The following is a 27,726-nucleotide window of genomic DNA, read 5'->3' as shown; positions in this document are numbered from 1 at the left end:
AGTAGAACCTACATGTACAGTATACCTTTACATGTAGCCTCAACACTGGTGGAAGTTGACTGTATACCAATTCCAGTTTTCCCACCTTGGCTTTTTTTTTCTTTGGAAGAGCAGACTTGAGGCCATTAGGGACAGACGTTAATAAAATCGACTACATGTACCGGTACAATGTACATGTACCTTCACCTAACTCTACGGATTCTAGATATTTTATTGAAGCTTGTAAACGTTCTAACCTTTGGTCAGGATGAGTCATTAAATTTCAAACTCTTTATTAACTGACAAAGTACATGTATGAAATCAGTTTCAAGTGAAACTGATTTCAAGTGAAACTGATGATACATGTAAGGAAAGCTCAGACTTACATTACACTAATGTACATGTACATGTAGGTTGAATTGAGTGTGAGGGACTGATATTTCTTGGCATAAAGGACAAAGTGTAATGTGACTTTTTAAAAATATCCATTTATGTGAATGAAATACTTCATCCTAAATTTATGCAGTGACTGGATCCTAATTGGTGTTTAAATCAGCTAGGAAGAAATAAACTGAATAGTTAAGATAATGGTGAGCCTTTAAAATACCTGTCAATGTGAGGGACGGACAGCACAAGCGTGAGCGATAGACATTATGTCAAGTTTCAACAAAGCTTGTTTACCTTGCTCTCAACCTTGCATTAATGAAACTGTACTATTTAAACATTTTTAATGTAGGTATCAGTACTAGAACTTTTTGTCAAAAGGATTGTACATGGGTAGCTTATTTTGCAAGGAAAATTTATCCTTAAGTGACCGATGTCTTAAGAGTCAGACATGGGGAGGACAAATTGTTCCTCACAAGAATTAAAATGCAATAACTGCAAACAAAAAACCTGAGATGCAAATTATTTTGCATTTGAATATTGATTGATAATTTTCAATAAATACCGTACATGTACATTTTATAGCCATTTGGTTCATTATGGATATAGACTGGGAGAACCAGTTTTGATACTAACTCGTTTGGGAGAGAGGTCTTGTCTTATCAAGGTCTTGGTCTCGGGAGGGCTGGTTTCGGTCTCGAAAGTGCTGGTCTCGGTCTTGGCCTCAGACTTCAAGGTCTTGGATACAACACTGGTAGAATCCCATTTAGTTGATCACAAAGAACATCATGATTAATGGCTGTGATACATCAAAGAATGTGCGGTACATTCCTATACATGTACGTTACTAGCAATGTACATCTTCAAAACCTTCAGACTGTATCCCTGGCACATTCACAGTACGTGTACATGTATATACATGTGTGTACATGAACTTGCAAGTACACTGTACTTGTACATGTATGTACACTGTACATGTACACATACACTGTACACTTTACTTGTACTCATGTTCAAGTCTGAACTGGTGCTTTGGTGAGCTGTACTGATAAATGCTCGTCTTGAACTTAAGATACACCTGTATTACTTGGTTTGATTCATTATGGCAACTTGCTTCAGATAAAATGTTACTTTTGCGCAGGGATTATTCATCATTTATATACAGCATGGAGACAAAGTTGGGGGGGTGCTTGCCCGTCCCTCTGAAAGATGAAAAGCCTCTTTAGAAGTATACGCGTAATCCATTCCGACATGTACACGTAAACGTACATGTACATCAACCTTATCTCATGTTGCACTCTATGCCTAGACAGTTGGGAGGGCAACAGTGCACAACACTGAAAGATGAAAAGAATCAGAACCAAAATGTTTGAAATATAAACAACTTAAATCACCTGTCAAATTGACCATAAATTAATCATTGAATGGAAGCTGTTACAGTACATGTACATGCACCATAGTCAGCAATATACATATACATCTATAGGGAGTTCTACTGTTTTGTTGATCTCTGCATTTTCCTTGTTTTTGTTCAACTTGTCTGTAATCATGCTTCATTTTCTCAGTTTACCATACTTTGTACCTTTTTATTATTAAATGTTGCAAACTTATTGCAACTAAAAATAGTCACTTTTTAGTCAGTTACAGGTGTATATGTAATGTATGTACATGTACTTTTACAGCAGCAAAATTATGCGCTTAGACAATTTTGTCAGTTTGGACCACGTGAAGAAGAAAAATATACAAGTATGAAATGCATATGGCCAAACCCATTGACTTCTTTGCCTGGCCAAGCATTTCTCTTGAATGTACTGGTACGTGTACAATATTGTGACAAGTTGGCCTGCATTCCTGATTTGGGATTGTTTATTTTGCTTTTTAGAAGAACTTTTGATGTATGGTTAATGTGTCTAAACATTTTGGGGTAATAGAGGGAACATATACACGAGCTAGCTACATGAAGGGTAGTGTAAGAGAGTTGATAAGCTATCCGGTGGGAAGACTCGATCGTTATTCATGTAGGCATGAACCTTGATGAGATACTTGTACCTTGTATACATTAACTGTGTTCATAATACATGTACATGTATACATGGGATGTACATGTACATGTACATTACCATTCTGTCAGAACTACTCTTGAAACGTCGATTTGTACTAGATGTGCTGGTACATGTATGGTGTTGGAGCAAAAGATACATACAGTACGCAGATGCACAGTTTGTGGGTACATGTGCATGTATATGTACTTTACGGGTACATGAATGTACCGTACTGGTACATGTACACTGTATTACATGTACATGAATGTACGGCACAAGACAAGCCGTTGAATTAAATACATAATATTGTACTTACAGGTCATCCATGATACTTACATGTACCGGTACATGTATCAACATTTTACTATCAGTATCCTGAAATATCAACAAACTCCCACAGGCATTACATTGTTGGAAAGTGCCCATTATTAAGCATACAGATACATTGTATGCATTTTTGAAAATCTTCATGTTTTAAAAATACAAAGATTCAATATGAAAAAATACTGTTTAGACACGTTATTGATAAAGAAATGTTTTCTGATCAATGATATTCTCGTGCATGTCTCGGCACCAGGACAAAATTATGTTGGTATAAATGGAACGCTGCGCCATGATGCCAAAAGTTTATAGTGAAATGAATGCTACCACACGTTATATAGTAGAGACTGTTAGTGGCAATCCGCCGATGCCAGAATGGCTGAAAGGAGTCTCACTGACACATATATGAATATTGATAGATGTATTTCATGGTCAGCCAATCCCAGCACAACGATTGCATGGTTCCAGGATGTGTTTTACACAAGAGGCCTTTGCTTCCAGCTGCACCGAAGAATGCCCACACCGAAACTGTTCGCATGTACATGTACACGTACACACATTAACGCAGGAACGCAGTGTGTACGTACCAGGCTGCGTCACGGCTGGTAGGCCTACAATACATGGAAAGTACATGTACATGTAGGCCCTACCCGTACATGCATGATGCATGCAAATCTTACGTATGTACTCTCCATCGGAGCCAGCTCTCAGTGCACGACTGGTGAATACATATAACGCTTGCCTTTTCTTGATTTTTTCATGTTTTACATCTAAATGAGAATACTAGTAAAAATCAACATTTTACGTGACCCCAAAAGTCGTATGTGCCCTACAACCTCCTCCTCCCCATCGTACGCTTTGTACGACTGTGAAAATGTTGAAAACTTTGGACAGCTCCTTGGTACCAGTACATGAGTACATGTACATGTTGAACACCCATTCTCCCAACTCTGGAGGATCCATGTTCATGTACTAACATTTAAAAATGTTCAGAAGAATCAAAATTGAATGTGTGTGGTAAAAATACAATCCTCACGATTGGCTGAATTGTTCAGCATGTACATGTAACATGTACATGCTGCACATGTACATGTACCGGTACCATACCGGTACATGTATGCTTTATATATGTACACATACCGTACGATCACAATCTTACAAACATTGAAGTTTGAACTTATTTAATTTAGACATCCTCAGGCCGTACATACATGTGTACATTGTGCATATGCAGTTTTGACAAATTGAATTCATTCAGGTCACTCCAGCCAAAAAGTCTCCAATTTGAATATCAAATCAGTCGGGTGACTTTTTGGAGAAGGTCTGGGGCGATAAAAGGCGCCTGAAAATTCTACCAGCTTGCAGGCATGTTCAAGACTGAACTTCATTGTCTGGTAATTACCTAGCCTCAGAAGGGGTCTTTCCTGTGAGATCTCAGAGGTCTGGCTTGCTGGAGGTGAGACATAGTGAGAGAGGCCAGGCTATGGCCTGCAGGAGGATATGTTCAGCACCAAGATCAGCTCACAGTAATTGGCAGACTAGTTCATGAATGATTTGATGGACCACATTAGAGGGGTTGGACAGAAACGTAGTTATTACCAGACATATCCAATTCCCCCCTTTGTGTACCGTGCACGGAAATTTGAAGATTGAAAGAAATGAAAGGCTGTGGCACAAAACCCTGATCTTCTTACAGACTGAAACCTGTCAATCATAAGCCATTTACTTTAAAGCAATGACTCTCTGTTGATAAACGCACGTGTATGAATTAATACACGTATTTCTTGTTTTTAAATTTGCCATCAACTTACTTGTTGGGACAGACATCCCCCAAGATGCAGTCTATTACATGTACAGTAGATGTATTTCTGGCCTTATTTTTATTTTTTACAGTTTTCTAATATTTTTCTACTTACCAATGATAAATTAAATTTATTTCAGTGTACAAAATTCCTTGATAGTAGGTTGTCTCTAAGAGCTCTGTGATAGAGTACTATTGCACCTGATCCCCAGCCTTTCAATATTTATTGTTCATCTCTTGACCTGAGTGACCTTACTGGTCATCCATTTTTTTTTCAATGCATCTCACTTCCCCAGGGGGATAAACTTGTCATCTGTCCCTCCTGTCTCCTGCTTATGCTCTCAGCTTTATTCCAGCCTGTTAATGAGATTGGAGAAGATTTCATTGCTTTATATTGTATCTACGGTAGTGTGTGGGTGTTGCCAGAAGGAGTGAATGTATTGCTCTCACATAATCTAGGGTATAAACAGTCACATTTTAACCCACCCCAGAAACAAAGAAATTAACCCTAACCCTCCTCAATCCTTCACCTGTTGGAGGATTGAGGAGGGTTAGGGTTAATAAATAAAACAAAAAAATAGAAAGGGATTTTTGAAATCAATTCATCAATAAGATGAAATGACTTTTGAAATCTGAGTTAAGATCGTGATTATTTTCTCAAAGTTTTTCTGTAATTTAAAAGAATTTCACAATTTTTCAAGATTTCTATCCAGCTGCAGGTCTTTTGTGTAATGGGGACATGCATTCTGAACTTTCTAGTACCGGTACATGCACATCATAATATGCATCAGTGTGCTCATAAATGTTTATTCTGTACGCACCATTTACTTTTACTTTCATTAATTCAATCGACTATGGTACACTGATTTTACTTGGAATCTTTGCCCAGCTTTTTGTACCAGTAGATTTAATGCTGTTCATAAAATGCCTTGCGTGTGTATACAGTTTGTTAAGTGCAGGTACATGTTTATATGTACCTTTGTTCTGTACATGTGTACATGTACATGTGCCGGTATACCGGCACATGTACATGTACATAGGAGACGGGACACTTTGTACCACAAAAATCTGGAGTGAAAAGAATATGTATCGAATGTACATGTACAGTGTGCGTGTGCATGTACCAATACGCAATAGCATATCGGTACTGTATTTTAAAAAGGTAATGCATGAACAATGTACATGTACAGACAGGTTTACTGATTCATTGTATGCGTATCATGAATATGTATAAAATACAGAATGTGAGCCTACATGCACCGTACAGTACATGTACTTGATGCATAACTGAACAATAAATAACTTACACACATGTACATACAAGTACATTGTACATGTGCGGTATGTTCCCTTTAATATTGCCCAACTTTTTCCAGTCGTGTACATAGTGTATGGTGCAGCACACGTACATGTACCTGTGTGTTAAAGTGCAATGGACAAGGGCCTCAAGTTCAACTACATTTCATCATCTGGGGTTTTGGAGGTAATGGTAGATAGATTGGCCATCTCCAAAGCAATATATCATGAATTTATCAACACAACAGAACTAAGAGGCAATTTCTTTCCACAACCAACTTGGCCAATTTCAGAAACACACAAGGTCTAATGTTGTGTTAATTATGTGTTGATGATGTAACGGGGAGAAAGGCACACAGACATAAATGAAGCATGCATGAAGATTCATGTAAACTGGCGCTGTTGTGGCCCAAATGCATTAAAATGAGGAGTTTTGATGATGCGCAGAAAATGCACAATGTTATACATTTATATCCTAGATGCATAAACTTAAAATATAACTCTTAGCTGGTCAAAATAATTGTGAAATTTGTTTCAAAATGAAGGAGTAGGAGATGTTAAAGGTGGAGGGGAGCGTAACTTGCGTGGCATACACGTACATGTGTGGGTGCACTTGTGTTCTCATGCAGTAGTAGCAGACTATGCCTCAGAGAAAAATGCGGTCCGTGTTGGAGTACCCAGACCTAAATCTTGGGCTGAATCGAGGGCTACCGTACCTTGTGTGTGTGTACATGTGAAGCTTCTAGAAAAAAGACAGCGACCCATGCGCATGCTTGTTTGCCGAGTCTACGTTGTCAGTGTGTCAAAGAAAAAGAGCTAAACACGTATCGGAATCTTCTAGTGGAAGTGACTAGATTCAATTCTTATGACACTAACTATAATTTCCTCGGTGATGAATGAGGAGGACAGCACGGAACTTATCCGCATTGCGGGGCTGTCTGGGTCGCAAACCTGGTGGCATAGTGGTCCAACAGCATAGCACCGTACACCGGCAGAAGCGACAAGCGGAGGAGTCAGCGAGGCTTATGTGTCGCTTTTCTAAATTTTCCAGCATCCACAGAAGTGGATGCTGGAAAATTGTCTAAGCAGTCTTCCAAAAACCCTTTTACTTATTTGCGAGACCTGGGAAGGCTTAAAATCTACCCTTATTGCGTTGTCTGGGGACCATCAATTCAATGCGTTATTGCACGTACGGAAACGTCGGGACCAGGTCTTAGTGTACAAGATTCCTGTCTGAAACTACAAACTGTACAAGGTTGGGCTACAAATCAACAAATCATGCACTTAAACTAGATGGATGGAACAATTAACGTATTGGACAAGAACCATGCAAGAAAATTGCATTTTGAGCATGCCTCAACTACGAGACTCGCGTGTGAAGATATGCACTGTTTGCCGCTGTATCTCCCCATGATATTTAGGATCACCTGCATATTATTACTGCATAATGAGTGTTTCTGAAATCAGCGGAAAAAGGACTCACAGAAGCCCACTTTTGGACTTTTTTCTGTCATAAATGGGAAAACTGTTTCATTTTTTTCATGTTAATTTTGGAAGATGATCTTGTTACCTGTTATATAACCTTTAATTGGGGAAAAGAGGGTTTCTTTTCAATACCTCTTTAAAATTACAAGTCAGGCTCCTGGCAAAAGTGATACATGCTTGTGTACATGTACATTGACAAATACATGTATTACTAAGGGAGAGGATTTTCTGAAGCTTGGTTACCTCTTGAATAGGGTGTGGCTTTTAAAGGAATGAGATTGGTTCTTGTTCATTACTTATGCAGTGCATGTGAAGGTGTGAATAACAAGTTCTAAATTGCACGTCCACAGAACATCTTCCAAATTTTATATATGTACATGTACATTAGTAGATGTGATTATTTTATGTAGGCTACAGTGCACATGTCTCGTACACTGTACATGTACCCTTGGTCTTTCCACACATGTACTGTACGGTATCAGTGCTTGTATGCATGCTATTAGATGAAGGCCTATCTTTGCCTGCTGTTTTGCACAAGGCTTTACATGTACATACTTACATGCATGGCTAGCCCAATGCTACATGTACGATGCACGTGTGTATGAAGTAGGTTAATTGCAGTTGGCTTTAATGACTTGAAAAAGAAATGAAGAAACTTGCATAACATTCACATGGCAAACAGTTTTACTGCTGGTATGATTGAGCGAATGGACCATGAGTCACAGACGAATAACGACTCTAGCAAGCTCCATCTCATAAATAACCAAGTACATGTACCGGGAAGACATTAAGTCACATCTGGTGAGGCCTGTGCACTTCATCCACTGTGCCTGATTGGGATGTCTCATTTTCGTGATACACTGGACATGTACGGTATCTTGGGCTTGTACAATGTTATGTCACAGTGCACACCGTTTGAGACAGATGTTGCTTACACAGTGAAGAATACGGGCATTTCACAGTAGTGCGCCTCCAAGAGTTTGCAACGCGTTGACCAATCACAGTGCACGAAATTTGTCGACCCAATGCGCATTCGGAAAGGCTCGACAAATTTCGCGCATTGTGATTGGCCAACGCATTGGAAACTCTTGGAGGCGCACTATTGTGAATTGTCCGTATTTTGCAGAAGTTTTGAGAGTGAAGTGTCCCACGGGTTAGAATGAAAAGGGTTGTACATGTACATGTACAACTTGGATTAACGATATGAACCTGTACCAGTATATTTGAACTTTGAACCCAGAGCTTGCTCTTTACAGTTTAAATAGTCTGTCAATACGTATCAAGCTTAAAAAGTGGCTGGATTCTGTTGTCTTTAATCTTGCAAATCCTTCCAAACTTCCAGTACATTTGGAAGGATCATCTGATAGGATGCGCATTATTGGAGTACTACAAAGCTGTATTAAATACAGGCATCAGTGTGAATTCAACAACCCTGGATCTGTGAACCAATGTACATGTACTAGTACATGAAAACATATTATATATGTTTGTACATTGACACTAGTTACGGTTACATTTTTAAAAAAATTTGTGTGAAAGAACTTCTGGTATAGATATGCAATGCTGGCATCTCTGTGGTGTCTTAGAGGCTGTTTTTTGTTTTTTAAAATGTAGTATGGTAACAATGAATGCACAAAAAGTTCATTCGAGCCTATCCAAGTCATACAAAGCTCTTGCCCTCTGAGGATGCGTTAACGCACAACCTCTATTTTGTGCACATTAAAATGTAAACGTTTACCGTACCGGTGCATGTTCATATGCATTCTGAAAATCAGTGGTACCATTAATGTGGAAAAAATACTCACTTATGACTTAAGACAATTTGAATTTGGAAAAATGTGAAATCTTTGATGGCAGGACAGTGCAACAGTCATGAGATTCACCTTCAGTGAGCGAGGTGGCTTGACCCAAGAAGACCAAGATATTAGATCCGAATGACGAGACTGAATGATAGACAAGCTTCCTTTGTCCCACTTTCTTCTCCAGAAATGTCAGGAAGAAAAAAAAATGGAGTCAGTTTCCTCTGTCTCTGATATCATGCCTTGCTATACCGGTATGTAGCAGTACTGTAAACAGGTTGGTTTCACCCTGTTCTTTCTCTATGGTGATACCAACCCATGATGATCCCAAATGAAACCAATGAATAAAAATGGGGGGTGTGTTCAATTAATAAAACATTCACAAAGGACTTCAGTGTACAACATTACCTGAAGCCCCGGTATATGTACATGTAAGGAAGTTGGTGGAGCTCATGCATAAATACATGCACGTACATGTACAGTGTATGTATTTTTAATTTTTTGTGTGAGGGGGGATGGGTGAGTATAAGACGGGTACATCTTTAGGCTCACAGACTCTCTCGACACAGAAAAAAATTCTGTATTATTTTTGTTGCAAAGAAAATGTAAATTTTTGGTGTCTTTTGTGTGGAATGTATGAAAAAGGGAGGGACACACGAACTGGTACATGTACTGTAGAAATGTACATGTGTACTGGGGCTGCATGTGTGTAAATTATGCATGTGCATGTATTTACAATGATGGGTGTTGGAGCACATACATGCAAATGTAAATTAGTATCACTTTGTGGCCAAATATAGAATTGCTCCTGTGGCAGTCTCTCAGTTATCACACAAAAGCTGTTCCAGGATGCAATCCCGATAGTGTAATATGTAAACACAGTTATAGGTCTCCTGAGAAATTAATGTACCTTGTAAAGTACCTGAAGACGGACCTGAATAGTGTCTGGTAATGCTTTGTTCCTGGCCTCTCCCTACTCCCCTACATTTCCTCTCAGGACACAGCCCACTGACCCATTTTTTCCCCCAATTATGGTACCACCAGGTCTCTCCTTTCTGGTTTTTCTGTTATGAGGATGAATCATGACATTGGTGGGGATTCCTGGCAGTTATTGGCACTTGATGGGGTCTGATGGGACCCAACTTCATGCACATGTATCTCTTCAGGGTCCAGCCAACTGTGAAATTGACAGTTTTATTAGGATGATGTGTACAGATCTAGGATCTCGGCAGACAAAGATGGGTCATAAGAACCAAGGGTGTACATGTAGTGCATGCCCCAACAATTATGGTATGTCGTTGCTGAGATAAAACTGAACTAGACCCACACCTCACAGCTTGTGAATGTGTGGGCATGTACATGTACATTGTTGTACATTGCTGTACATGTATACTTCATTGCACACTTTCCCTTCTGTCACACACGTACTGGTATTATATGTGCATGTATGACGTATGTTCTAGCAAAGGAAGACAATGTACATAGATAATCATACATTGTAGCATTTCCAGATGTCCAGTACATTGCAACTGAAACTGAACCCAGTTAATGACTGAGAATAATTGCGAACAAAATTCTGTTTATATTCCTGAAAAACGTGTGAACTTTTTCCCATTTGTGAAAAAAAGCTGTGAAATTGTATCAACTTGTGACAAAAAGGTGTGAACATTTTTCCCCGTTGTAAAATAAGTTGATGAGTTCTTTTTTCACAGAGGACAAAAAGTGAAAATTTTTAACACTGAGGGGAAGATTTTTCATAATTTATGAAATGAATATTCATATTCCCGGATGGGAAAATGTGTGAACATTTTCCCTCTTGAGGTTAATTTTCATTTGCAATGTACATGTACCTTACATGTGAACTGTATGCACCAACCATCAGTCATAGACCATGTGACCATGTCAAGATATGTCTAGTCAGTATGACGACTTCATGGCAATGTGAGTTACAGTGTTCTGTGCACCTAGCGCATCACACGCTTGAGTATTTCCTGTAGTTTGATATATTGGCTCTCAATGTTTGTTTACATTTTTCTTCTTAAGCCTTTGCACCTCTTCATTTGAGAGGTTGATACCACATTCAGATTCTTCATTTCCCCGTACATTGCACATGAAGTAGATTTATGTACATGTACACAGAGGTTATGCCTTGCTGGCGTCTCCATGGAGTCTCAGAGGTTTTGTGTTATTTTGATTTAGTTACAACAAATGCACAAAAGGTTAAGGCCTACTTGAGTCTATCCAAGTGGTACAAAACTGTTGCCCTCGTAGGACACATTAACACATAACCTCCATCGAATGTTGAACTTCATGTAAATTCTCTGTACTTCGAATGAATTTAACCCATAATTTCTATTCTAATCGGGTGCTTAGTAGATCACAAAATGTACATGAACATGTACACGTAGGATCTGGTGATCTGTGCAAAAAGCATACTGGTACATGTACGTGTGTACAGTGTACATAATGTGTACTTGCCTTGAGCATTTCTCATGAGTGTGTTTACTATTATTAGGGCAGGATAGCCTACATGTATCATGTAGTTACATACCATACCTGCATACAAATATGTACATTTGTACATAATTTTGTTTTAGAAACATCCTTCTTGACTACTGGAAAGCCTTATGTAACACAAATTTCCAGGGAGTTTGTCAACCTTGAAAAGTCATATTGATTAACAGTGACCAGTTTCAAATAACAGACAGAAGCCAGCCTTTGTTAAGAACAGCTGAGATATTATGCCATTTCTTTTAAACAGCCATACTAGGCATAGAACTTCTTAATGTACATGTACATGTACTGTACATGTACATGTCCAAAATCTCTAGTTAAAGACATGTTACAAGTATATATAGTACAGTAACATCACAACAGGACCTCACTTGACCTCAGTGTCCTTAGGAACCCAGACACTAAGCACCTGTCATTGAGATGGTTGATTGACAGCCTTATTGACTGGCTGTCAGTGGATGGTAAGGGCTTACTAGGTTTTATGTACAGAATAAGTACAGTGACCCCCTCACCAGCATACGGTACAATGGAACATGCAGCTCTTGGTTTGGGAACAATGCTGTAGAGTTTACATGTGTCCAGTACATTGAAATACATGTACAAAGTGTACATAGAGACACCTAAGGTATGCGTTTGTGTTTGTGAACATTGGAGCCTTTAAATATTAAATGGACCCTGTACTATACCACTTCATGTACATTCTCCACACTTGAACTGATCTTTTCTGAAGTACCGCGGTGGGGAAATGCAAACAGTTTGAGCTAAGTTTGGGAAAAACACCTTTCATTCCACCCGCATCAAAATTTGAATCCTTGTTGAGACATTGCTGGGTTCTCTTGCACGGTACTAAAATATTTGGGTGTTTTCAAAATGCTCCCATGTGAACAGAAACTGTACTTTCCCGAGTTGAAATTTCCACTCAGTGTCCCTCATCTAAAACCCTTCAATTTGCTGCAGAATATTACACATTAAAAGGGTCCTTTCTGAGTAATTTCCAGATATCCACATTTATGCTTGTGGTGACTTGTTCATCTTAACTGCTTCTAGGAGACCTTTTCAGCCCACTCTTCTGTGTCTCCACAAGGCACCAACTTGAAGCACACATGTTCAGATACATGGGCATGTACCAGGTACATGTACATGTTGTAGGCTCCTGGGCACAACTGTAACGAATCTCTGTGTGGCCACTGAGTGACCATAGCAACCAAGCCGCTGAAAGTACACGCACAGTTCAGAGGAAGTTGTTGTGGCACCCTGAAACTTACATCATTTTTGATACCAGTAGGTGTAAGGTTCTGAGGTTTTTTGGTTAGAACGTGTGGTGTAGTATTCTCAGTAGCAGCAGGATCCTCATCACCACTGTGACCTCCTCACCACCATCGGCACTAACCACCTTCATACCCACAACCATACTCAAGATCAACTTTACATTGTACATCTCTCACCATACAACCACCCGACCTCCAGTCAGCCGTGACCAACACTGTCATTATTACCAGGTTATTGCTGTGAGTTCCATTGCCTGAATATTGGGATCCAGATTGAAAAAAGGGGATTGTGTGATAAGTCCCTTGACGACCTATCATCACGTGCAGGAAGGGGTGTATTCTGTGTGGATCTCAGAACAAAACTGCAGCCCAGAAATGTGTCACAGACAGCACTTTTTCAGTAATGACCTCTGTCTAGACAAACCCAGTGGGAATTGTGTCATAAAGCCGACCCTGAATTATTCATGCCACAATCACTGAATACAGTCTATTCATTTCCCTTCTTGGAAAACTCCATGCTAAAAGTTATGAGGAAGTGAAATTGCTGCAAGTATACTTTTACAAGTATGTTTGTACATGTATACTTCATTTAAAAAAAGGTGAAAGCATTTGTGTTGAGATTGATATGAGCATGACATCATAAAAGAAGAGGCAAATTATTGTACATTGTTTTGTTTCTCTAATGCCGTTTGTTTCGCCAAACATACGGTAACATGTATATGTGTCAGTATTTGCTGGTATGGAAGGCCTTGGGAAAAACATGTTACACATGATCAACCTGTACACGCTACATTTACCAGGGAAGGAAATGATAACCTGCTTCATTTGCAGTATAACCCAACATCATGTACGTTGCAGTGAGCTTATTGTTTTGGAAAACTGCTCAATTGTCGGCTTGAGTCATTCCAATAAAAATATTATGTTAGATGAGAGTTTTGATTTCTAATTTCGCTTGACTGACTGTGAAGTGCAGTAGTGTTATTATTGCATTGACCGCTCACAGTATTTTAAACATCACTGGTATCACTTTCATGCTATTGCAAGTGCCTTGCTTGTTTTACATACTGCTACATGTATATACGTGTGAAGATAAACAAATTATGTATAAAAACAACTACATGTACAGGTACGGTTCAATAGGAACCCTGCTATGCTAATAAGCTCACACACAAATGTATAGCGCTTCATTAAGTCATTTTGTTTTGTTTGGGAAGAACTCGGAATCAGTTTTGAGAAGACCACCAAAAACGAAAGGATCGAAGTTTGAAAGATATGATTTCCAATACAGCACAAATGTAGAGGAGTTTTTTCTGTTGTTGTCCACAAAAAGTACAAGTACTTAGCCTATAGTTGTTCACAAGGCACTTCTTTCTGTGGCAACATACCGGTACTGATCCACGCACATGTACATCCCTTGTGCCATGTACATGTATGTGTCCACATGTACAGAATTCATTTTGCTGATCAAAGTGTTGTCCAGATGAAGTGGAGATTGGGCATTAACATGTACATTTTCTGCTCACTGTGATCTTCAGTAACTACAAATAATTTCATGCAGAATGCCAAAGGTTGCAACGCTGTACCGATGTAACGGTATATGTACATTTATGTACCAGTATGGGATAACCTGCAAACTCTAGGTCTGCAGGTGTTGGAGTTGAAAAAACAATGTGTGTCACCATCCTGATTGCTACATGTACATGCATGTAGGACCTACAGTACGTCTGTGTTTCCTGTCCGAGGTTATAAACCAGTGTTTTCTTTCCCATCTAACATTGTCCTTAGGGAGGGACATTAGATTTTTGTATCACCCTGGAAACTGCATCCTTTTGGATGTTCTGTTTACGCTCTAAGTCAGTTTAACTTGTGGCCCAAATGTGTGTTCTTCTCTTTGTGTTTCTTTGAATCATGTTGTGTTAATACAACTTGTGCCATGGAATACTGTGGCTCAACAAGAACTGAACTGGTTGTGTAGCAACTATAGAGGGCGCTTGTCATTGGTTCTACCGGTATAAACTTGACAGAGCATGCAGATTTGTGTTGTGTTGTCTGCAGGTTAGACAGTAAGAATCCAATTTTTACACATGCTCATTAACCTAAAATACATGAGGACTACAGAAAAGGCAAATATGTGTACATTGCAAAATGAATTTCAGTTTGGTCCTTTCTTGTACATGTACTACAGGTAATTGTTTACTGTTGTGAAAAACTAAATAATCCTACTTACTTAGTGCCCAAATAGGCTAATCTTCAGAAGAACTTGGATCCCAACACCTGAGCAGACATTCTTGAGTCATTGTCTAACCAACAGGATGTGGTTTTTCAGGAGTCTACAAGATATCAAGATTAGTGGCCTAGTCTAGATTTCCTGTCTTGTTATTCGGCTGCATGTATGCCACATTCTAAAATTGCACTTTTTACGACTGTAAATTGCCAGATTAACAAAATCATAGCTATTTGAGAGAAAACTCCCTGTTAGATTTAATAAAAAGCCTGAAAAAACAGATCATTTTATTGTTGGCACTGCTATAACCCCTGTGCTGTATGTTTGGTGGATTTCTGTGGATCTCCTGAACCAAATACTCGGTAATTATGTGTAATTCTCTGTTATCTCATCGCAGACACATGTTGCCGAGCTCTCTGCACTGTCCGACACCGATGAAGAGGATGTCTCCAACAAGAGGACAAGAAAACTCAAATTCAGTAAGGCCCCCATCAAGGTGAGTTTCTTTGGTGTTACTTGTGTGTAAGAACAAAGTTACCGTAATTTTCGGAATATAAGCCGCCTGGTGTATAAGCCGCAACAGGCAAAAATCTGCAAATTTAAAGTCGGCGTATAAGGTGCACTGCAGCGCTGATGATCCAACCACAAAGGTCAACGTACTGCATGCTGAAACACCAATACAGTATGTAGAGTACGCCAATGGTTCCACTACATGTGCAATCATAATAAAAATATAAAGCAAAATGCAAACGAGTGTCACCATAGAAAGTGAATTGAAGTACTCCAATTTGACATTTTTTTGCGGGCTGGAAGGTGGTCCTGCATGGGCCGTACATGTATATCAGCTCTAGCCTTTTTTTCAGCAGCCAGAGAAAGTTAAACGGTCGGGGACATACATATACAATAACTTGGTAACTCAAAGTTAGTTAGGTTGAGGGATCATTTCATGTTGACTATTTCTTGCCAAAAGAATAGACTTTTATTAAAAATACCTCTGTAACTGTCCACAGCACTACATCCAGTTATCTTGAGGTTTTTGTGACACCGATAAAAAAAAACGCTGCCAAATCGCTTCAAAAATGAAACATCTGCCGCGAGACCTTAGTTTGAGTCATTACACAGGAACCTTTTGTGTTGCACGTATGCTGCATTGCACACACACGTAAGTGTGTATTTGCCTGCAACTGGGGACCCCCTATTGTTCCTCTTTTGTTTGTACTTTAACTTTTTTAGAAGACATTCCATATGTTTTGTACACAGTTGTCAATCGGGGACCCTCTGTCAATCGGGGACCTTATTGTCCGCTATTGTTCAGGGTCCCCAATTGAATGCACAAACAAACTCACGCACCTCATGCACCACTGCAGTCGTGCAAACCCTGTTTTTTAGGCTAGCCTGACTGCTACCGCTACCGCAGACCCATTCATGGACTCTTTCCAATTACCATGTGACCACAGAAAGTGTTGTATGACCCATGTGAAAAAAAAAGATGTTCAGTGGCGTGTCATGCTGAACACGGTTGGCGAAAAGACGAAAGATCTGCCACACAAAGATGCACCATTGAAGCGGTTGATTTTTATTTAACAGTAGAAAGAAATTTTTAGGTAATAACAATAAAATGATCTTAGTAAAATGATTATTTGTGACTCACCATCCCAAGACCAGGCTGAAGTCAGTATTTGTGATTTCGGACAAATTCCTCTCCTTCAGCTCTTTTTTTTAACAATTTAAGGTGATCCATGTTAAATCCAAATTCTGTCTGCAGTAAGCTTCTTACGGGTAGTAATAGCTGTAAAACTCCCATGAAAATCTGAACAGTGGAGGTTCCACTATCTGAGGGTTATGATGTTACCGACTTAAACCTGGTTTGGGAGGGTGGGTCACATTCGTCTGCAAAACATACACCACAAGATTGAATAAAAAGCAGGAAAATAATCACTGGATAATCTTGCCACAAAGCAAGTAAAGTTTAAGATTATGTGCACGTTTCATGTATGTTTGTGACTCCATGACTCGGGGAATTCCGTTAACAACCCGAAATCCGGACAACTCGGATTTTCATTTATTCTCCGAGGTTCGAGATTTCAGATATAAAACAAAAATATGACTGTGCCACCTGTGTGTGGTATTCATAGTGCGGCTGCGGCTTTTGTGACTGATTTTATCCTTCAAAGTTTGCCATATAAGCTGCCCAGCATATAAGCCGCAGAGACATTTTTCAGCATGAGAATCAACGTATATGCTACGGCTTACAATCCGAAAGTTACGGTACATTTATTTATTTTGTTTAGGCAGGCACAACATATTGACAAAACCAAGTTTTAGGCGGAGGAAATAATTAATTACCTCATGTGTATGATGTTCAACGCTATATAAAGTGAGGGAATTTGGAGACTGATCAAGAAAGAAATCCACAATCAATGAGGAAATCAGGACCTTCCCAAAATCTTCAATCATCTGTAGTTTCCTGCAGAGCTGCCAACTCACCCAGATTTGAAGGAAGAAGACTCCTGGCAAATCAGTCAATCTTCCGACTCCTGACCCATCTTAAAATTTACAAAGATTATCCATTTTTATGTAGATGTTTAATTACATGTATATGTATTTCTAAATGGTCTGTCTGAAAGTTAAATTTACATGTAGCATAAAAATACTCTAATGTGATTTATGCCACTTTTTTAAACTCAAAATCGTGTGCCTAAAACGGTCGTGAGAATTCAGCTTTCCAGATGATCCCAGCTTTTTTTCCCCTGGATATGTGAACCCTGAATTTCAGCTTTTTTGTACACCTGCTCTGTACAACATCATGGAATTTTAGAATTTCAGCTTTTTTGTAAACCTGCTGTGTACAACATCATGAAATTTTTTAAATCTCAGAATCTCAGGTTTTTACAAGTTTTTTTTTTTTGGTGGCCAAACTGGCCAGTCACATCTCTGATAAAATTAACAAGTACAGTTTTGTAACTTTGTTCGGTCATTGGCAGTGTACCGCAAATTTTGTGCTAGTGGACACAAAACATGGATTCCACACTGTCAAACTTCTTAGTAGAGACCAAGACTCCTTACTAGTCACGTACATGTATGTGTACATACTCTTCTAAACATGGGGAACACCAGACTACATGTATGCATATTTGGAATGTTGATAGTAATATACATGTACCGTTAATGGTATGTTGAGGAGATAATGAATCTAGCATGTACCACTATTTTGGGTCTGGAATCAAGTCTGCACAACTGGTAAGCTGCAGTATTATGCCCTTTTGAGGGTTGAAAACCTTTACCAGTGAATAGCCTGCTACCCGTTACATGTAAGTCTCACCAATTGTATTGTAAGACAAATACCATATGAACGATATTTAATGTGATTCTTGTACATGTGCACACGCACACTGATGTACTGGTATAATAGAAATGGCCAAAACTATACCAAATGAAGACCACCACAATGAAGGCCGGGCTCCAGATTTGCTCATAAATGCACCAGAGAGCTTTTAAAGTCAAAGTGTGTTGTGGCCTTGCAAGTTGTTTCTTTCCCTGCAGGTTTGAAAACCCCAGGTAGAACCACTAGGTTTTACACACTTATTTATGTTGGTGTTTCTCAGAAAGGGTGAGGTGCTTCTCAATAAGGACAAGGAATGTAAAAGCTAGAAAATGCTGCGGATTACTCCATAGAAAATCTTAAATAAAATAATATAATTGAATTTATATAGCGCCAAATTACCAGAGGATGAAGGGGCTTCCAAAATAAAGAGAACAATAGAGAGACAATTTATTGTGATCTGTGGAAGTCATGGTTCTTGAGAGCAGAGTTGAATGATGATACACTGTCTGAGTTCCTAATGTGATGGGGGTAAATTGTTCCTTAGGCGAGGGGCAGCTACAGAAACAGTCTGTCCCCAGCCTTCTTTTGAGACTTAGGGATGACAAGAGTGAGAGTCAAAGTAACGAAGGAAATTAAAATATATCAGGCTACTTGGAAGAGAAGAGAGATATGTGTAGTCTGGTGCAGAGTTTGTAAGTGATTTGAAGGTGTGGACTAATGTACGGAACTCAATATGTTGATTGACTTGATGGGCTAGAAATCAGTGAAGTTCTTCAAGTACAGGGGAATTATATGTGTGTGTTCATGTATGTGTGGATTTCTGGACAATTAACCTGATACATCCAGTTTGAAGTTCTTGAAGGCCAGATATTTCATTCTTAGAAATGCCATTGAGTTGGCAATTGCAACAGTCCAGCCTGGATTGGTGTTAATGAGAGCACACGCTGCATTGCGACATGCTTGGAAGCTCAGAAATTTAATTTGACTAAGATTGTACATGTAGATATGCCAGTCTAGGCAAGTGACAAAGTGAAGTGATATGACCAGACATACTCATGTCCTGGTCGAAAACAACACTTAAGTTTCTTACCAGGGGAAAGGAAGTATTTTAGTTTTATCGAGATGAAATATGAAATGTTGGAGAAGGGGAAGAGGCAATAAAAACTCTGTCATGTCTGTGTTCATCAGGAGTTTATTAGAGAATTAACATTTTGAACACTCCGAGGACGTCGGTGAAGAGCGCAGAATGCATTGACCAGCTGTTTGGGTTTAAAGGTCAAGCATAACTGAACATTGTCAGCAAAAATGTGACACTGTAGTTCATTTGAGTACTGACTGACTATTTGATCGGTAGTTGTGTGAGTAGTAATAACAGAACCTCAGGGGACAAGACATTTGAGTTTGGTTTTGGTAGACAGAGTTTCCATCCCATGGACCTGACTTGTTCAGCTACACATAAATGAAACCAGTGAGGGACAACACCATGTTTGTCTGGAATGCAAAATTTTCCCTGACTCACATAGTCCAAATACATGTATCTCCCTGATTGGTGTTTTCTAGTGTTAGCAGCTCTGTATCCTGATGACTACGGTAGTTCCCCAAGAGAACTGTCACAACCATCTTGTTGTTTGATAAACCTAGACTTCCCAGTGAGGGAGTAACAGCGCCACCATCTGGTCACTTTATACCAATTTGTAGGCTCTGATGTACACGATGCATTCATCCATTCACTCTGCTGCCATCTGGTGGCCTCCATGAGCCAGTCTCCACACTCTACTGGTAGTTATTGAGCCTGCTAGATTACATGTATACATGTACAGTACCTGTCGACCCTTATGCATTTAAAGGCTTTGTACTTGTTAGCACTTGCTCTTTACGAACACAATTGAGCTTTGACCAGAGCTGCTTTGAAGTTGAGCAATGGGGAAATGGTGAAAAATAAAGAGAAAATGGTCATGCGTACTCAACCTTGATATTTGTATACTACTAATTAGCTGCCAGTATAACTGTTGCCCATGTACATGTATCAGTACATGTACATAGTGCATTAAGTATGGAACCCTGTACTGTGTTTTTGTTGCATATCACGCAATCGATTCTTGACCTAAAACAATTTGCAGTCTACTATTGAGGCATAACAAGTTTATATGGATTACGGTATCATGGACTTCTTTACATGTATGAATTCTTGTCAGATTAGGCCAACAAAAAATTCTGGTATTTCTGCTTCCAATTACATGCGTCTCAAAAATGGGGTCGGTCAGCCTGTTCAGTAGGTTAGAAAGTTGTCTTTTTTAGTCAATTTTTTGTGCTGATTGAATGGCATGAATGGGAATGAAAGCTACCAAAAATTGCCACATAAGTAGCAATGTAAAAATTTCTACAGTCGACAATTCTTATGAATTATGGACAATTCACTGTCCGTTCACAATGTCCGTGTATCACATGGTAAGCATGCATGATGCATCCAGATGGGGAGTGATAAACCTTGTGTCATGGCAGGAAATTGTGTAGAAACACGCTCGCCTCAAATACGAGCAAAATAATCCCTCAAACTCGTGACCACAGAAAATACATACATAGACAAGAGCAGAAATCTTCTTGCAACATCAATGTGTTTTGGACAAACAGCTGTAGGGTTGCATGCGTGTATGGCTGTTGTAGTGTAACAGCGTTATTTTGACCGGGATGTATACATTGATTGCCACATTTCCATTACACATTCTGCACGGGCACGGTACGTTAGGAACCAGCGCAGCATTGCTTTAAGGCATTGAGCTTTGCGCACGTGGTTTCACCATTGTGACAGCGAAACACAAAGGGAACCCATGAAAATAATGGAGGTTTCTTTTCAAAAGTTGCAAATGTAAGTAGGAAAACATGTACAAACATACTCGCAAAAAGGTTGTTCAGAGGTGTTTTGTGAAGACATAAAAGACAATAGGATTTGGTTTTTTGGGGGGGGGTGTTTTTCTGAATTACAGAAAAACATGTTAGGGTCACGCCAAAAAATTGGGGTTGGTCTGGAAACCGGAAGCTGAAATTTGTTTGGCCTTACCAGTCTACACTGCCTTCAGCCTGTACATGTAAGCCTTTGAACAGTTTAGCTGGAATATTTTTAGCAGCACTCCAACATCGAGTGCTTTTCTTATGTCAACTCCTAGTACCAGTATTTCTGACTGGTTGTGATTGAGAGTTAGCTGCAGTACATACACCTGCCCTAGTCGTGCATAAAGTCACAAAATGGTCGTATGGAAAAGAAAACAAAAATTCTCAGGATACTGGCTCTGGTGCATGTGTACATGCACTTGCAAGAAGAATTTCGTTTTTTTTCCTCAAGTGTTTTTGCAGATAAGAGCAGTGGACACTGTTAAATCCATTTACAGATGGTAAAAAATGTATGCAGTGTTATTCTCTCTTCATTAGTCAAGCCTGGGTACATTGATAGTGTTGGCCAGCGTTCTCCAGGTACCGTCCCTCAAAGGCAGTGTAGTGTTATTTTCACAGTGCCTGATCATTACTTAAGCGTTCATTTTTGGACACATCATTAAGTCCCGACAGCAATCTGGTGGTGGGCCGCTCAAGACCTGCACTCGGTGTCATGTTGTGAGAATATCCTTGCATATCGGCTAATTACAAACACCTCTTTGTCTGTTTTAGTTTGTCGCAATTGCAAGTACAGAGGCATTGTGGGAGCAGATTTGCTGGTGTGAAGACAGAATCGTGCAAGCTTTGCTAAGACTGGCATCTTAATTACATTCATGAGATTCAGTGACCATCATCTTTGGCAGCAGGACGGCTTTGCAAGGTCAAATCACGTTGAAAACAACTTTTGCAGTTTCCCCTCAATGCACACCTTTTTCCGGTTACCGGTGGTCGATATTAGAGAGGTCACGTTATCCATGAATTATTCCTTTGAGAAGATTACAGCACATGTTGAAGCATTTGATTGATTTTGCTTTTAACTTTACATCCAAGTCTTTCTGTGCCTCACAAGACAATAGTCAGAAGAAGTGCATTTCTGATGTTAGTTTTCTGTCTGTGGTGTACGTACATGTTATACATGTACAGGGCTTGCCCTTTTTTTTTCTGACAGTAGCTCGCCGGGCGAGTAAATTGTGATTTGTACTAGCCCATGAAATGTGTGAAAAAAAATAACAATTAAAGCAGGTTTTTGACTTAAGAAGGTTGGTCCACCAAGACGTTTCTATCAACCGCTATCACGTGGGGTGATAGTGGTTCGTGGGTAGACTGGTTCCCGTTCCCTACTCACTCACCAGGCATAATTGTCCAATGAGGGGCTTGCGATCAGTGGTACAACAAAGTCACTTACAAACCAGATTGCACCAGTCTCTAGTCGCAGTATCGGTTTTTGATATCTGGTTCCCAGTACGAATTGTATGTTAATTATATTGGTCATGTATAGGGGTCACTGACTATGGAGAAACTATCATTGATGCGTTGATAATAGGTACTAGGTACAATGTACACGTAGTCCCAGCACACAATACGGGATTCTGGGTGCGAGTTAGGAGCGATGTTGGGGTTTATTTGATTCCAATAAAATAAAGTTACATTCATGACAGACAAAAGGTAAAGCTTTGAAATCAAGACTTCGTTTAATTTTCTTTAATTACATCAGAAAAACAAGGAACGTGTACATATTTTAACTCGCCCACCAGACGACTGAAGGAAGAGTTTTGACTCGCCCGTGACTGTTTTCACTCGCATTTGGCTAGCGGGCGACCGCTAAGGGGAAACCCTGATGTAACTCTTCCTCATTATATTGTAATGCAGAATCCTCTGAAAATGATTCCCATATGTCAGATCCTAGCCTACATATGTACTGGTATCCACATGCCCATATCTTCCAGGTCATTCCCATTGGTGAATCATTTGTTCTCAAATGCTTGAATTAATAAATTGAAATAAGCAAATTCTACTCACCAAACATTGTACAGCACAACTTCACAAAATGCTTTCAGTGGCAGCGTACCATAGTTTCTATCCTTTGAATTATTAATTTGATAAAGTGAATTTTTCTCACCAAAGTTTGTACAGCAGAACTTTGACAACATACTTTCCATGGCAGCTTACTGCATTTCCTATTTCTGAGGCAAAAGCCTAGATGTGGGTCAGTGTTAAAAAGAGCACTACAGCTTCATCCAAAGAAACCAGCTCCTTTAAGTCTAAACCTCAAACACATTACCGAGGAACTGAAAGAATCCCTGTGAAAAATTGCTTGAAAGGAAATCTAGAAGAATGTTTGGGCCTTATTAATAACCAGAATTACTCACCTTGTGGTGATATTTTGCCCTTTGGTGATAGTCAACAAACTATGGCCAGTAGAATATTTTTTGTCGGTCTGCTGGCTATTTGTCAAACTCTTTCTTTATGGGTGTTTGCTCAGTGGTGTCTTGCAGGTAATGTTCAACCCCAGGAATGGTTGATACTTGTAAACAGTTTGATAGATTAGTTAAGGTAGCAAACTCTGTATGGACATGATGCCATGCTTGCGTACATGTCTTTTATGGCGCATCCTTTGTTCTGTTACTTTGTGCTACATCTTTTCACTTGTTGGTAGTGTAGGGTGTGATGCTACTGACATAAATTCCTCAAGGAGCCATTTCTTTTCTTAAAATTTGACTATTATGCACTGAAATGAAGCGTGACCAAGTATATTTTCTTAACACTGCGAGTAGTGAGTAACCGGACTTGTCAGCGCTCAGCAGCACAAACATCCAAGTGTGTGGAATCAGTAGGATTGAAATTGAGCTTGAAATTAAATCCTGAAAATGGGTCAAACTAATGTGTGCATGTATTTTACAGTTTGAGTGAAGCCACAGTTTGTTCGTTTAATGCTTCTAAATCATTTACTTGAATAGGTAAATGTACATGTCGGCCCCTTAAAGGAATTTAAATTTGATGAGCTGTTTTGAGAACTCCTTTTACTTGCTTGACTTTATGGAGGAAGTTACCATACTTAAACCTTTCAAGATAACACTTGTGTAACCAGCCAGTATGTACAATGTGAAATTAAGTGGTAAGATCTCTTTGAAACTACATGTACATGTGTGAACGTACACAGAGTAATGTACAAGAAATCACTTTGTATAGTAATATAAGCAGTCTTTGGAAAATTTGGATAATTTCTAAGTTGGATCTCTGAGGTTAGTACCATAGTTTCACATACATGGTACTGGTATGTTGTACACCTTGAGATCATCTCTATTATACTTTAATTTGTCACGGTGTACTCGTATATGTACTCACAAGTACAGGAACACCATACAAGCCTTTCACCCCAATTATCGACCGATAACCCCTACCTTTATGAGCATTGAGTTTGATTATCACAGCGGTCAGCACACACACTGACTGCCAGGGCTTGATTGAACGCAGATCCCATGGCCATTATTATTTAATCAGTGTGGCAGTTGCCCGCCATCAATTAAGAGTCCGGAGGAAAAAAGTGAAAGAAAGAAAAGCAACCTGCACTGGGCCTTTTAAATGTCATGGAACCGCAGATTAATCATGGCACAAGAAAAGTGAGGGAAAAAGTTGAGCAGCTTTGGAATATCAGTTTACAGAACGTGATTCCCGTCAAATTGATGCCTGGCAAAAAGAAAGGAGGAAAGAATTATTGAAGGACGCAAAAACGTTAAATGGCTAACTCGCTAACTCCTTTTGGTTCAACACTGGCGTTGAACCGGGTCATTTTTTTCCCCCTCGTAGGAGATTCATTTCTGTAGGATTAATCTTCAAGGATCTGTTTACTTTTGATGACTTGATGAATGGAGGGTGCAGTGCTTTTGAAGAGAGCTGGTTGGCAATTTGGGTTTGGATTTCATGTTTTGCTATTTCTGAGGTCATTTCATTGACACTGCTGGCACTTACACTACAGAACTGTACTGGTCTTTTGGGAATTGAAGATTTATTTGTTTGTTTTTTTCTCCTAAGGGATAGGAAAAGCCCTATCTGGGTATTGCAGATCATGATACAGAAGAAGATTAAGTCACATTGCATTCTATTTTGAGACCAAGTAATGAAAAGCAGGAATAAAACAGCTCCATACTCCAGTGCTTTGGAGTAATTTGAATGAAAAGAGAAATGTGTCGATAACATTAGCTCATCACAATTAAAATACCCAGATAATTGGTACATGTACTTCACAACTCTCATGAACTAGTCACATCCACAGATCTTTGTGTAATCTTAGAGCAGGTTTTGAACTCTGAAAGTACCTGTACACTTGAAAGGATTTGACTTTGTGCCAGGCTGAACTTAAGAGATGTTTGTAAGAATTGAATTGTGTGGTAGTTGTACTATTGGAACATATCCATTGAAAAATATGCGGAATGCTCTGAATATTGATGCCTAGAGTACATGTGCATCTCTCTGGAAAACAGCGTGTACAGGTGTTGCTGCACATTGCTTATGAGAAACTATTTCTTGACAAAGGTGTCCATAACATTTGTTGACTGTTGTGTAGCCTGGGAGATGCTTGAAGTTGAACGTAAATCAGCATCCAGCCCAGACACTTGGTCTTTTCTGAGATCTTCAAAGTTACCTTCATCCATAATAAGATGTTTTGTAAACTGTATGAGCTTACATCTTTTTTAAGGAAAAAAAAAGAGCCGACACAAAAGCACACCACACTTCAGGCAAGAAGTTGTGATGTACATCGAACAGCCTGATTAAGTGTGCACCCAGTTTCTGCTCTCCTGAATGCCAGCGATCGATCGGCGGTGTCTGTTGTTGCAGTTAGCAATGGCACCTTCAATCTCTGGCATTTTCAAACTGTCCAAAAGACCACTGCAGAACTTGACCTTCAGTGTCAATTTGAAACTGGCTGGGGGAAAAAATAGTGTATTTGCGTCAGATACCCAGTGTGCAAACAACCGTATACATGTATGCGCCTGCATGACTAGATACGCGCAGCACAAATTGGATGAAATTTCTTAGCTTCCTCTCTGACTATCACAAATTCAATTTTTCAGGTGGCCCTGTCTAATTCTATAACCTTCACTTATTATTCCATCGTCAAATAATGTTTGTGTTTTTAGTTCCCCTGATTATTTCATCTTTGAAAAAGGCAGTCAACCTTTTGTTGGCTGTATTGCTGAATAACAAGTTTACTGAGCTGTTTTTGATTTTTTATTTTGCATTGGTGAATATCAGTGTAATGCACAAATGCAATTTTTGATGAGTAAATACATGGCATTTCCATGGAAGTCGCTGATTACAATGCACAAAAAGCCACTCAGCTACAAGGAAAAGCAGAAACTGAAACTGGGACCAGATATGTTGGTGATTGAATAAATGTGAAAAGGTACATGTACGTACATGCAATTGGTCACATTATCAGTCAAGAGTATTACTACATATGGGCACAGTGACCTTTCCCTTTGGATGCAATTTTTGTCCAAATTCAACTTTAAATACATGTATCTCAGGTTGGCAACAACAAATTTTAAATCCCATTGATACAAACATGCTTTAGAACTTGCAGTTTACATGTATGTCTGTAGTCAGGTTTTTTGCACAGCCAATCAAATTTGTGCAATTGAAATTTCGTTAGTGTTTTTGATCCACATGGTGCTGGTGCTTAAGAAAAGCACCCTGCAACATGGAAACACCCATATAATCCATTGCAGGCTGCTAGAACAAACCTTAGGATTGGTCACATTGCACAAGATTTGTGACGTAATCGGCCAAATATGGTAATAATCTAGACTGATTATGCTTAAATAAGGATGGGCTGTAGAAAAACAGGATATAGGCAGGAATTCACAAAGTATTGACTTATTAAATGTGTTTGACGTCAAGCACGTTCTCAAAAGTCAGGAATTGAGGGGCATTAAGAAATAACCAAAGTACGAGACCATTGTAATTTCATCATTTGATACTGCATGTGAATTAGTTTAAAGTGCACATAGCATACCCAAAAAATGCCGAAGTCCAACACCTGGATTTCCAGTCCATGTCATTTGAAGGACTCAGGTCCATGTTTCTTTGTTAACATTCACTTGACACAACAAGCTCTGTAAATGTTTTCCACATAATGGAGCAGTTAGTAAAAAATTCCTAATGAATTGGAAACAAAATGGGGAAAAAAGACAAATACCTAATACTAACATTTCTTTACCTACATGTAGGTAAATTTGTGATGTGTACTGTTTTTATTTATTGATTAATAACTGATTGATTGAGTGATTGATCTAATAATAACCTGACTTGTGTACAGTCCTACTAACCCACTAATCCAGGTAATTCCTCCACCTGAGT

At 39.2% G+C, this 27,726-nt stretch overlaps 1 protein-coding gene across 11 annotated transcripts in view; it reads left to right on the top strand.

Annotated features, from left to right (window-relative positions):
• Positions 1 to 27,726, top strand: part of LOC110973105 (uncharacterized) — a 200,743-nt gene that overhangs the window by 25,597 nt on the left and 147,420 nt on the right. For all 11 annotated transcript variants that reach the window (XM_087134012.1, XM_087134016.1, XM_087134013.1 and 8 more), the window contains exon 3: positions 15,511 to 15,609. In XM_087134012.1, the coding sequence (XP_086990138.1) occupies positions 15,511 to 15,609 (99 nt within the window). The remainder of the gene's footprint in view (positions 1 to 15,510; positions 15,610 to 27,726) is intronic.

Source organism: Acanthaster planci, linkage group LG03, assembly GCF_054643075.1.
Source record: "Acanthaster planci isolate LZ-2023a linkage group LG03, COTS_SCS, whole genome shotgun sequence".
Taxonomy (NCBI): Eukaryota; Metazoa; Echinodermata; class Asteroidea; order Valvatida; family Acanthasteridae; genus Acanthaster; species Acanthaster planci.
The sequence above is the reverse complement of the archived record's forward strand: the minus strand, read 5'-3'. Positions and strand labels throughout refer to the sequence as shown.